The 12,837-nt window shown below is 42.8% G+C and overlaps 1 protein-coding gene across 9 annotated transcripts in view; it reads left to right on the forward strand.

The window, feature by feature from the left end:
* Positions 1-679: 679 nt before the first annotated feature.
* Positions 680-12,837, forward strand: part of FAM120B (family with sequence similarity 120 member B) — a 56,321-nt gene continuing 44,163 nt past the window's right edge. For 5 of the 9 annotated variants that reach the window (XR_013540499.1, XM_020801210.3, XM_072993907.2 and 2 more), the window contains exons 1-2: positions 4,289-4,394; positions 11,479-12,532. Coding sequence is in view for 6 of the 9 variants with exons in the window: in XM_020801210.3 (XP_020656869.3) it covers positions 11,516-12,532 (1,017 nt within the window). In the remaining 3 variants the exon portion in view is untranslated. Of the gene's footprint in view, positions 763-1,210; positions 1,231-4,288; positions 4,395-11,478; positions 12,533-12,837 lie in introns of those variants that run through there. The other 4 variants (XM_020801211.3, XM_078383168.1, XM_078383170.1 and 1 more) reach the window with 4 other exon arrangements.

Genomic DNA, 12,837 nt, shown 5'->3' on the forward strand with positions numbered 1-12,837 from the left:
ATCTATTATAGCATCATTCAGAACTATTGTTATAAGAAGTGTGCCTGGTTCTGAGAAAAAGTCTTAGAAAAAGTCACAGTGTCTCATTTCTGCTGGTCTCTTCAGTAGTCCTCTCCAGCTCTGGATATATTCTTTCTTTTTAACTGTTTCCTCCATACCTTTGATTTGTTTTGTGTTCTAACTCTGCAGAAAGGGATGATGAAAGGGGAGGTTGGGAGAGGAGACAGGTCCCCTTCTTTTGGAGCGGGCTCCTCCCCCTTCCTCTGTGAACATCTGCCTGGAGAAGAACAGATGTGGGCACCTGCGGTGACAGGCTGCATATGTTCCATACTATTCACAGGCATTCAGACGTGGCTACAATGGTAAGCCTTTGTGCACGCAAAGTCACTAAATATATTAATCTGTGTTCCCTAGAGCACGGTTCTGTTTAATTTTTTTTCCAACTGGCAATAACATCTGATCTAATCCTCCAATTGGCTCCCCATTGTGCTCCCTCCCACCGGCCCACCCCGGAAAAAAAAATTAAGTGGAGTTATTCAAGCTTCCACCTGTTGCCGATCAGATTGAAGTAGGTGGTGTGAGCCTCAGAGAACGTCAAGGAGCCGTGTGAATGTGTGGGCAATAAAGAGAGAGAGATTTCAATGATGAAAACTGAGCAGTTTAACAGGCTAGCATTATCTATGACCTGCTGCTGAAGAAAGCCAAAGACGTCGTCACTGAGACCCTTCCATGCAAAACTCCTGCAAGGCCAGAAGGACAATGGTGAGGCAACAAAAACACTGCCCTCGCCACACCTTTTCTGCCTTTTTCAAATGGTCTAGAAAGTTTCCATCTGAAGCATTGTTTGTTAAACACTAGTGGTTATTAGAAACTGCGGTCAATAGGCCAAGCAGCCAAAAGGTAACATAAATCTCAGATGTAAGACTTTGATTTTGGGGACAATTTTGTTGCATGACTCTCCCTCATTTTGCCTGTTTTGATCCCTCCCCCCCTCCTCCCATCCTTTAGTTCCATTGTAGCCAGCACAATGCCTATGGATATCAGGCGGTGAATGAAGACAGAAGCAGTTTAAACAAACCAGCCTCTTTCTCTCCTCTCTGCCCATTGTAATATGAATGGGCCTTCTGCATTCTGCTGCTAGGAAACCATCTTTTTAAAGCCCAGCTTCAAGAAAGGGACATAGAGAAAAGAGCTGCAATAAAAAAAGAGAGAGAGAAAGAAGCAAAAATGGTATGTTTTTTGTAGCTGTAGTTGAAAAGAGGAGGGATGTTGAAACTATTATCCACAAACAATTTCTAAAATTACAGAACACTTAATGCATGCACAAGTTTAAGAATATCACCCCATGTCCTCTGTCTTTTGCCTTAATAAATAACAAACCAGTAACCATTGTCATTTAAAATATTAGCTTCTTTATAGAGGAAAAATAGAAAAATATCTGTGTAATTTGTTATTTAGATATGACTACAGGCGATTTCTTGTTTTTAGCAACTAACAATTCCATACATTGTTCTCTTTAGGTGGGGTAGGAAATGGCAGACAGCTAGTTTCTTTGGGAGGTAATATTAAAGCGTTGCACTAGATGAGGGAAAAAAGGCATATTGTGTTTATTTTTGTGGGAGAGAAAACCACTGGGAGAGGCTGGAGAAGTATAGAATATTTATTATACGGCGAGATAAATATATAGGCAAAGGAAAAGTTTCAAGTAGGATCATAGCAGGGCCTATAAGCACAGACAAACATCAGAGAAACAGCTTGTGATAATCTGGTGCTTTGACGTGGCTTCTGATAAACAAGTGCAGTTACCACTGAAGAGTTTTAACCTCCAGACTTTTAATACTCGCAAGTGCGTGCGTTTTGCGTGCCACTGTGCACTCCACAACAGGCATAAAAAAGCGCTCTCTCTTTATGGATCTTTATCGTCCCCTCTCCCCTTTATTTGCTCGGTCTTTATTCTGCACGATGAGAACGATGCTCCTGCAGCTGGAGACAAGATCACGTGACCCACCCCGAGGCACTAGTACCAGAGAGAAGGGGAAATTTGCGCACGCGCACTGCTATCTTCCCGTCCCTTGCCTCTGTCGCTGTCGTTACAAAGAGTTTCGAGGAGCTTTTCAGATAAACTTGACTTCCGGTTCCCACTCGTTTCCTCAGTAGTCCCGGGGAGAGTTGGAGAAGTACAGAAAGAAGTCGATGTAAACATCCACAGTGAGCGAGAAGATCCCACTGAAGACAGGAGGAGTTACTTCACAGAAAGCATATGTGAATTTTCCAAAGAAGTAATTGTGTTAGTCTGTCTTAGCATCTTGGAAAAATAAAGGGGGAGGGGAGAGCAAAGTATTGCAACAGTTTTCAAAATAGCAGATTTTGTCAAGGTGGCTTTTTATCGACGAAAGCTAACACTAAAATAAATCTGTTAGTTGTGAAAGTACTGCACTGTTCTGCCTCCACTCCCCTCAATTTTTGCCAGCAGGATATGTGAAAGGCTTTGGCCATTCATTACAAGAAGCGTACACCGTGCTCAGTCAGGTGAAGGTGCAAGGCTGTCTTGCTTCTGCATGTGTCACGAAACCAAAACATTGTGGTTTTGAAATTAACATTTATTTTAGGGTGAATTTTCATGTATTACCATTCAGGCCACTTCCCCAGGCATATGTCTGAAAAAATAGATTGCAATTCATAACAAGAGCCCTTGAAGAGCTGCAGAGGGTCTCAAGCCGGACCCTAAGACCAAGCTAGAGTTCCCGGCCGGTAAAGTTATCCCACCAGTGGTGATTTTCAGAAATTCACATAACTGCCCCCACATTTTGCAACCACCAAGTTTCCTCAAACAGCCAAAGGGAGCCTAGGGACTTTTTTGAAATGTTAATTTCCAAATGTTAATTAGTGCTCACTGGAAGGACAGATCCTGAAGCTGAGGCTCCAGTACTTTGGCCATCTAATGAGAAGAAAAGACTCCCTGGAAAAGACCCTGATGTTGGGAAAGTGTGATGGCAAGAGGAGAAGGGGACGACCGAGGATGAGATGGCTGGACAGTGTCTGCGAAGCAACCAACATGAACCTGACACAACTCCGGGAGGCAGTAGAAGACAGGAGGGCCTGGCGTGCTCTGGTCCATGGGGTCACGAAGAGTCGGACACGACTAAACGACTAAACGACAACGACGAATTTCCAAAGAACTGTTGTGGCTGATGCTTGGCATCAGCCCTATGCCACGTAACTACAGTATAGAGGAGAGTGTTGTTAGGATATCATATACCCAAGAGCAGCCACAAAGAAGGCCCTCTCTTGTGTCCCCATCAAATGCCAGCGATAGCAATTGGACGGAGACTACTTTTGCATTTTGCCATCTCCACAGTTGCCAGCCTGTGAGAAGCCTGCCAAGTCAGGCATGACTGTGCCTGCTGCACCTTCTGTCCCATGTTTCCCAGCAGTGAAGAAAACACAGGTATTCTGGCTCAGGACCATTGATGGCTCTGGAGTCCATAGATTTAACAACCTTTTAGATCCATCCATATTGGTCTGCATCTTGTGGCAGTGAATCCTAAAATTTAACTATGCAGCGTGTGAAGAACGGCGTGTGAAGATTCTGTCCTGAATCTCCCATCAATTGGCTTCAGTGGATGATGATCCAGGGGAAGCATTAGTGTGAGAAAGGGCGCAGAGCTTCTTCCTGACAACTGCCTCTGCACCAGGCATTGTTTTATATACCTCCTTCATGTGGCCCTTTGCTTACCTTTTTTTCCCTCAAGGAAACAAGACTCAGAAATTAGCAGCCTTTTTTTCATATAGAACAGTTATTCCAGTTCCATAATTTTTGGCAGCAATTTCTTTTGGTATGTTTCCCAGCTCTACAGCATTTTCTTTCTTTCTTTCTTTCTTTCTTTCTTTCTTTCTTTCTTTCTTTTTTTTTTTTTGGGTTTGGTGATTCATTTGCACTGTGGATGTATGACCTTTTGTTTATTTTTAAAATTCATTTTCTAGTGAGATCCCCTTAGTGTATATGCAAAGTTGGGACGTTTTGCCCCTTTATGCAGCACTTTTACGCTTTGCACATTGCATTTTATCATTTTAATGTCCATACTCCCTGTTTCGAAACATCCTTTCGGAATCACATGAGGTTGAGGTGAAAATCTTCTTCATTCTTATTTAGCTTGTTTGTTCGTTTTCTAAGTGAAACGCCCCGTTTCCTTCAAAGTATTATCACGAAAGGGCGCCTATAAACTTCCCTTCCTTTGTTGTTTGAGGGTTTGCATTCCATACGTCGTCATTTTCGCCCCGCACATGGAGTCTAGGAAAGGCAATCAGGAACCGGAAGTCTTATTAAAGACACACATAGACTGCGATTCGTGGTGTCGCTTTACTAAAGGAAGCTGAGGCGGCTGTTCCGTGGGGTTAGTGTCGGTGCTCGGGCATGAGAGGGTAGTGGGGGGGGGTATTGTAATGCTTGCAAGGTTTCGCTTCTTTCCTCGAGGGGAATAAGCCCTTGGCCTCAGCCGCCTGGCCCGTTACTTCCGGTATTCTATATGGGGCGGGGAGGAGGAAGAGCGGGAAACCAGCCTCGAAATTGGCAGATTGAGACGTAATTGAGGGGATAAATTTTGTCAGCAACTAGGAAGGCAGGAGAATTAGAATACCAAAACTTTCCCCGCACCTGCCTCATGCAGATAGATGCAGTCCTCAATAAAAGCAAAGCGTGCTGCTTATATACGGCCCCATAGCGCTACAAGCACTCTCAGGGCGGTTTACAAGTTAATTATGCAGGCTGCACATTGCCCCTGCCCAAACGAGCTAGGTATTCATTTTACCGACCTCGGAAGGATAGAAGGCTGAGGCAACCTTGAGCCACTACCTGGGATTGAACCCCAGGTCGTGAGCACAGTTTTGGCTGCAGTGCAGCGATTTAACCACTGTGCCTGCTTAAGAAAAGGCAAAGTCAGTTTTTCTTGCCATTCTCTCCCTCAAGTGGCCCTGTCTGGCTTTGTCATGCACTGTTTTTGTACACCATTATTGCCCAGTGCAAGGTGTATCTTTTCAGTTCAGCCTGCCAAAATAGCAAACGCATAAACTATGATTCTCATGAAGTGTTATGCTGCCTGTTGGGATTTTGCTTCATATGGGAAGTATGCACAAGCTCTGGCCACTATATGGTTGTTGTGGGTTTTTCGGACTCTTTTGCCATGTTCTGAAGGTTGTTCCTAACGTTTCGCCAGTCTCTGTGGCCAGCATCTTCAGAGGACAGCACTCTGTGCTCTGGTCCCTGCCTGTCCTCTGAAGATGCCGGCCACAGAGACTGATGAAACGTTAGGAAGAACAACCTTCAGAACACGGCCAAAGAGCCTGGAAAACCCACAACAACCATTAGATCCTGGCCGTGAAAGCCTTCGCAAATACACTCTGTCCATTATAATTTTTTTTTCCTATGATGGATAGAGCCTTTGAACTAGAAACGAATTAGGAACATAATGGGTTGCAGCTCACATGCTGCTTGCAGTTCCACCTGTGGCTGGCTAGACAATGGCATTGCAGGAAACCCCACATTATTTGGTATCTTCTTATTCTCCCAACAACCAATGAAAATAAATGTTAATAATAGAGAGAGGACGATAAATAAGGAAGAATAAGAATAATACCCATGATAAGATTAACTTTACAGATATCTAAACTTCAATCCTGGGAAGCAGTGTAGTTTTTTTATTTGGATAGAGCAATTCCTGCATTTCAATCCTGCCTGGGTGACCAATAGTGATGGCTTAAGTATTATGTCACAGGTATATTACAGATATTAAGATTTGTAATTAAGATGACCGTCAGGTGCAATGTTTCAAAAGGCTGCCGCATCAGAACGAAGCATGGGTTTGCCTCGGATCCCAGACAAGTTACTCGTTTCTGTTGGAATCAACTGATGACTGGGTGGTGCCTGAGATAGCTATGGGACATGGGAATGTTGCTGCTACTAACAGGAGAACAACCCAAACAGTTTCACCACCACCATTTCCTCCACTGCATCAACCTAAGAAGACTAAATCATCATCTTTAAACTGCACAGCTCAAAGGGACCCTATGGATCATTGTCAAAAAGGCACAATGGGGAATCAAACTCCCAACCTCTGGCTCCAGAGCCAGATACCTAAACCACAGAGATATCCAGCACTTCAAATCAGGGGTAGTTTCAGTGACACTAACAGAAAAAGCTTCAATGTATTCGCAAAGGCTTTCACTGCCGGGATCTAATGGTGGTTGTGGGTTTTTCGGGCTCTTTGGCCGTGTTCTGAAGGTTGTTCTTCCTAACGTTTTGCCAGTCTCTGTGGCCGGCATCTTCAGAAGACAGCATTCTGTGCTCTGATGTAGTTGGCTTGGGAGTGGAGTCCTGTATTTATGGCTGTGAGATGGGCTTTTGTCTTTTTCTGTAGATGGGTGATTAGTGTCTTTTTGCGGGTGTATTGTTGTGATAAGAAGGAGGGATTATCTGTGACTGTAGTTGATGGGTGTCATTAGCTGGTCTTTTGTGTATAGTGATCCCGGTCCTACTAGCTTTCTAGAAATTGCAAAATAGGTGGTGGCATTTGTGTCAAACTTGCTTTGAAAACGCTTGAAGCACCTTTCCTTAGACAAATCTTGGTACAGTCTGATCGGTTTCCATGAAACTGAAGGCAGTGCCAGTGCAATTCTGTTGTGAAGTACACTAGTATTATGCAAATATATTATGTATTGACCTTACCCCTGTATACTGTGAAAAACCTGTATTGGCCTGTGAAGTTATTAAATTCTTGCATATGCTTCAGCCGTTCTTGTTTATAAGAAACCCTATTCATCCCTATCTCTAGTCCCTGTTTTGGCTTCTAAAGGGGTTTGGGGATTATCTTTCAAAAACTGTTTTAGGTCAAGGATTGTCTGGTATCTGCCCCTCTACGTGTGGTTGGACTAGAGTTCCCACATTGCAGTCCCAGTATATCAATCCCTGTTTTATGGCTGATGCCTTTGAGTTTGTCATTCTTACGGTTGCAGCCAAGTCTTTAATGGGGTTGGTGGGGGTATGGACAAAGTGGTTCATTTCAGAGATGTTTGTGTAAGAGACATACATGGTAGTCTGTGGCCATTTCTGGTAAAATATGCTTTATGAGTTTGGGAATTTGGCTTATACACAGTGAAAGGATGGGAAACTCAATTTAACTGACATGTGGTGCCAGGGAGTCAGATTTTACTACTGAGTGCTGCCTTTCTAAATTTGGCTGATGGCAAGGGAACAGTAGGGAGGAAGAATGGGATACAAAGAGGATAAACAAAGTCACAGGGCAGGAACCAAAGAGCGACTCCTGGCATTCAAATAAAATTCACCCAGTGAGATCTTTGACATTTTCCCATTGAACAGCTGGATCCAGTGACGCAGCACATACTGCCTTCAGAAGTCTAATGAATTCAAACACAGTCTGGTGTACAGCATGAGGGGCTCCTGTTCAAAAAATGTAAATCCCAACCCTCTCTTGGTCACACTGAACTATTTTGGCAGTTCTTTGAATGCCAGACCTTATTCTTAAATGATCCTGCTCCCCAAATTTTAGTCTTAGAAGGGCAAATGTGTTGCATCTGCTGCATTGGTGGGAGACGAAATCTTTACAGATGATCTCTGTTAGTAATCTGCTGTGGATGTAGTCAATTTTCTCTATAGTTTATTATTTCCAAAGGAAGAGGGGAAATGATTAGGATCCTACGGAAAGCAAAACCCCCCAAAAGCAACATAACAAGAAAGGAGAGAAATGCCATCAAGTCCCTGAACTCAGACCCAGACATCATCATTCTGCCAGCAGACAAGGGGAATGCCACAGTAATCATGGAAACAGAAGAATACAAGGACAAAATCAGATAACTTCTAGACCCCACCACCTACAGAAAATTGAAATGGGACCCAACCAACAAAATCACAAAACAAACAAACATACTGATCAGGAGTTCCTCCCTGCACCCCAACACCCTTCAATGAATCTGCAAGACAGAAGCTGTCCCACCAAGATTATACGGACTCCCCAAAATCCGCAAGGACTCAATCCCACTCAGGCCCATTGTAAGTGCCATCAGCTCCCCAACATATGAATTAGCCAAACACCTAGCAACCCTCCTACAGGCCCACATTGGACAAACCTCATCCTACATCAAAGACTCAGGACATTTCATAAGCAAGATCAGCATCCTAAAACTCAACCCTGGGGACAGACTGATCAGCTTTGATGTAGTATCCCTGTTCAGTAAGGTACCGATAAAGGACACCCTGACACTCATCCAGCAGATCTTTCCAGAAGACATCAAGGCCCTCTTCCAATACTGCCTAATGACTAGCTATTTCCAGTGGGATAATGAATTCTATGAACAGACAGATGGAGTGGCCATGGGCAGCCCCTTCAGCCCGGTTATAGCAAACTTCTACATGGAGCATTTCGAAAAACTTGCTCTGGCTTCAGCACCCCTCGCACGCACAGTCTGGTTCCAATATGTGGATGACACGTTTGCAATTTGGAGCCGCGGTGAAGAAAAATTGGAAGAATTTCTCAACCGTCTCAACAGCATCCACCCAAATATACAATTCACCATGGGAAAAGAAATAGAGGGCCAACTCCCATTCTTAGATGTCATGGTCCTATGCAAAACTGACCTCCGACTGGGACACAAGGTCTACAGAAAACCCACCCACACAGACCGGTACCTACACAAAAACTCCAACCACCACACACAGCAAAAAAGAGGCATAATCAAAACATTGGTAGACCATGCAAATCGGAACTGTGAAGCTCAGTTTCTCAGCACTGAACTCAGCCATCTGAATTGGGCCCTACAGGCAAATGGATACTCCAAAAATGAAATCACAAGAGCCATCAAACGAAGAAAACAACACCAAACTGAAGAAGAAACACAGACACCCACAAATAAAGTATTTCTGCCATACATCAAAGGGGTCACGGACTGCATGGGGAAACTTTTGAAAAAACACCACCTACAAACAGTATTCAAGCCCACCACAAAAATACAACCAATGTTATGGTCAGCAAAGGACAGAAGGTCCCCCCTCACCACTGCAGGAGTATACCGGATACCTTGCAGTTGTGGCCAGGTATATATTGGAATCACAAAACGAAGCATCCACACCAGAATCAAAGAACATGAGAGACGATGCAGACTAAAACAACCCGAAAAATCTGCAGTAGCTGAACATGCCTTAAAACAAACTGGACATGAAATTCTATTTCAGAATACCGAAATACTGGAAAACACCAGCAATCATTACGTCAAACTGCACAGGGAAGCCATTGAAATCCACAAACACCAGCAGAACTTCAACAAAAAAGAGGAAAGTTTGAAACTCAACAAAATTGGCTCCCAGCTCTCAAAAATACAGCATGCAAAAGGTCAATGAACTCTACCCAGCCACAAGGACCGGGGATCACCATACATGAAAGACCAACTAATGACACCCATCAACCACAGTCACAGATAATCTTTCCTTCTTATCACAACAATGCACCTGGAACACGACACACTAATCACCCATCTACAGAAAAAGACAAAAGCCCATCTCACAGCCATAAATACAGGACTCCACTCCCAAGCCAACTACATCAGAGCACAGAGTGCTGTCTTCTGAAGATACCGGCCACAGAGGCTGGCAAAACGTTAGGAAGAACAACCTTCAGAACATGGCCAAAGAGCCCGAAAAACCCACAACCACCATTAGATCCCGGCAGTGAAAGCCTTTGCGAATACATTGAAGCTTTTTCTGTTAGTGTCACTGAAACTACCCCTGATTTGAAGTGCTGGATATCTCTGTGGTTTAGGTATCTGGCTGTGGAGCCAGAGATTGGGAGTTTGATTCCCCATCGTGCCTTCTTGACAATGATCCATAGGGTCCCTTCGAGCTGTGCAGTTTAAAGATGATGATGATGATGATGATGATGATGATGATGATGATGATGATGATGATTTAGTCTTGTTAGATTGACGCAGTGGAGGAAGTGGTGGTGGTGAAACTGCTTGGGTTGTTCTCTTGTTAGTAGCAGCAACATTCCCATGTCCCATAGCTATCTCAGGCACCACCCAGTAAACTAAATTCTTCCTAGCTATCCCATGTGACAACCTGATGTGTGTTGAAAGAAAAAATTCTCACATCTTGTTGTAGCAGCTTTGGTTGTCTTCTAAGGGACAGTTTTTCCAGGGCAACGTGCTTCAAACGTTTTCAAAACAAGTTTGACACAAATGCTTTAAGTAAAGCAATGTGCAAAAAAAGTAGGCAGGTTACAGGAAAAGATCAGCTGTATGCCACCACCTATTTTGCAATTTCTTGAAAGCTAGTAGTATCTTCATCTTATCCTTGTAATGGCAACCAGGTCTGATACTATAATCTGATGCTTCCTGAGAAGCAGACAGACAGCTCAGTCCAAAGCCAGATTCATTCTTCTCTTGCTTTTCCCAACAGCCAAACATTGTAGAGTGACTCCATTTTGAGGAGTCATTCTTAAGCCAGTGGTTCAGATGAGAACTGTTCTTTCAGTCCTCTACCAGAGGCAAGGCAGTAGGGAGAGAATTACATCTTATTAATGGTTTTGGATACCGAATGGGGGGAAGGCTTGTTGAACTAACAGTAATGGATGTACCACCACTCATCAGTTGATTCCAACAGAAACGAGTAACTTGTCTGGGATCCCAGGCGAACCCATGCTTCGTTCTGATGCGGCAGCCTTTTGAAACATTGCACCTGACGGTCATCTTAATTACAAATCTTAATATCTGTAATATATTTGTGACATAGCCAGCTATTGCAATAATGCTCATCCCACCTGCACAGCACCACTTTTGGAAAAGCTGCAGTATGTCAGCACCACTTTTCCTGGGTATAATGGACAATCATGAAACAATCCAATAGCTCTTTAAAAACAGTTACCTTGACTTTCTTCTATGGTACAGATTTTTAAAAACAGCAGAAGTGTCTTATGTGCAAAAGCCTTTAAAGACCATGAACTGGGTATGTTTAAAAATCAACTAAAAACATGGATGTTTCGGCAGGCCTTCCCTCCAGTCAATCCCTGATGTCCTCTTTCTCTACTCCCCATTGTTTCCTCTCAGTTTTTTGTAATGTCTATTTTATGTAACTTGTTTTATATATATTTATTGTTTTATTTTTATGTTGTTAGCCGCCTAGAGTGGTCTTAACCGACCAGATAGGCGGGATATAAATAAAATAAAATAAAATAAAATAAAATAAAATAAAATATAAATAAATAAATAAATAAATAAATAAATAAATAAATAAATAAATAAATAAATAAATAAATAAATAAATAAATAAATAAACTTGTTTCAAATGTGTAAATGCTATGTTTTCTGTTTAGAAGAGCAATTTCTGAAAACTTATATCTCTCTTACAATTACTCAATTTATAGAAATGATCTGAAGAATAATTTTTCTTACTATTTTTGTCCTTCCCTTTTCTAGGTTCCTGAAGAAAATAAACTCTGCGTTTTGCTCAAGTATGGGTGTTAGAGGTTTGCACTGGTTTGTGACCAATGCCTGCCAAGATGTCTGCTCAGTAGTCAATCTGGAAGACATGGCAAAAAGCCACCGCAGCAGGTATCCAGGATCCGTTCCTGTTCTTGTGGTAGATGCCATGTCTTGCCTTCGACAGTGGTACACACCTGAATTTTGGGTCTGTGGCGGCCAGTGGCGTGAATATCTTTCTAACTTGGACAGTTTCATAAATACTTTCACAATTGCTGGTATCAAACTGGTATTCTACTTTGATGGGCTGGTAGAGCAGAAGAAACGCAATGAATGGGTGAAACGAAGACTGAAAAATAACAAAGAAATAGCCAGGATTTTCCAGTTCATCAAGACCAATAAACAACAACCTGGGAGAAACATGTTCTTTATTCCCTCTGGGTTGGCTACTTTTACTCGCTTTTCTTTGAAGATCCTCGGTCAAGAGACAGTAAACTCACTGCAAGAGGCCGACTATGAAGTGGCCTCTTACGGCTTGCAAAACAATTGTATGGGGATTCTTGGGGAAGACACCGACTACCTGATTTATGATACCTGTCCCTATTTTTCTATCAATCATCTTTGCTTGGCAAAGCTGGAAACTATCATGTTCTCGAGGCAGAATCTTTGCAGCAAATTGGGTCTCCATGTAACCGAACTCCCCCTTTTTGCTTGCCTCCTCGGCACTGATATTGTTCCAGAGAGGGCCACGGAAAGACTTCGAAATCAGTGCCAAGCTTCATATTGCTCCAAAAACCAGTGCTCTGATAAAAGGATTAACATGATTCTAGCAGTGGCAAATTATATTTCAGCTCTTCCACGTTCGTATGATAGTTTGATGGCTTTGGCAGAAATGTTGCCTTTGGGATCAGACAAGTCTGTGCTTCTCAGAGGAATAGAATCTTATATTCTGCCTGGGCAGCAGTCTCCTTGGCTCCCTCCTGATTTCTCACAGCACTCAGAAACATCTCTTAAAAATGTGCCCTTGTGTTTAGATCAGGAAATTTTCCAGGTAATTCTTCAGCTCCTGAAGTTCCTTTTCATAATATTCACAAACAATCTGTTGTCAATGGCACAGTTATGGCTAGATCTCTGGGCCAGTGGCCAGCGCCCTGTAGTTGTATGACCACCTGGGTAGCAACTTCCCACATATGGAACTTCAGTCCAAGGGAAGTTAAGCTTCCAGTTATTGTCTTGGCAGGCAAAGATCTGTTTATTCAAGCTTTTGGCCATTGATTGGCTGTTGAAGAAAGGGTCATGTTTTTATTGAGGCACTTTTAAATTCTTTTAAATTTAGTAGTGTTTAAATATTATAAA

This window comes from Pogona vitticeps, chromosome 1 (genome assembly GCF_051106095.1).
Source record: "Pogona vitticeps strain Pit_001003342236 chromosome 1, PviZW2.1, whole genome shotgun sequence".
NCBI classification, from domain to species: domain Eukaryota; kingdom Metazoa; phylum Chordata; class Lepidosauria; order Squamata; family Agamidae; genus Pogona; species Pogona vitticeps.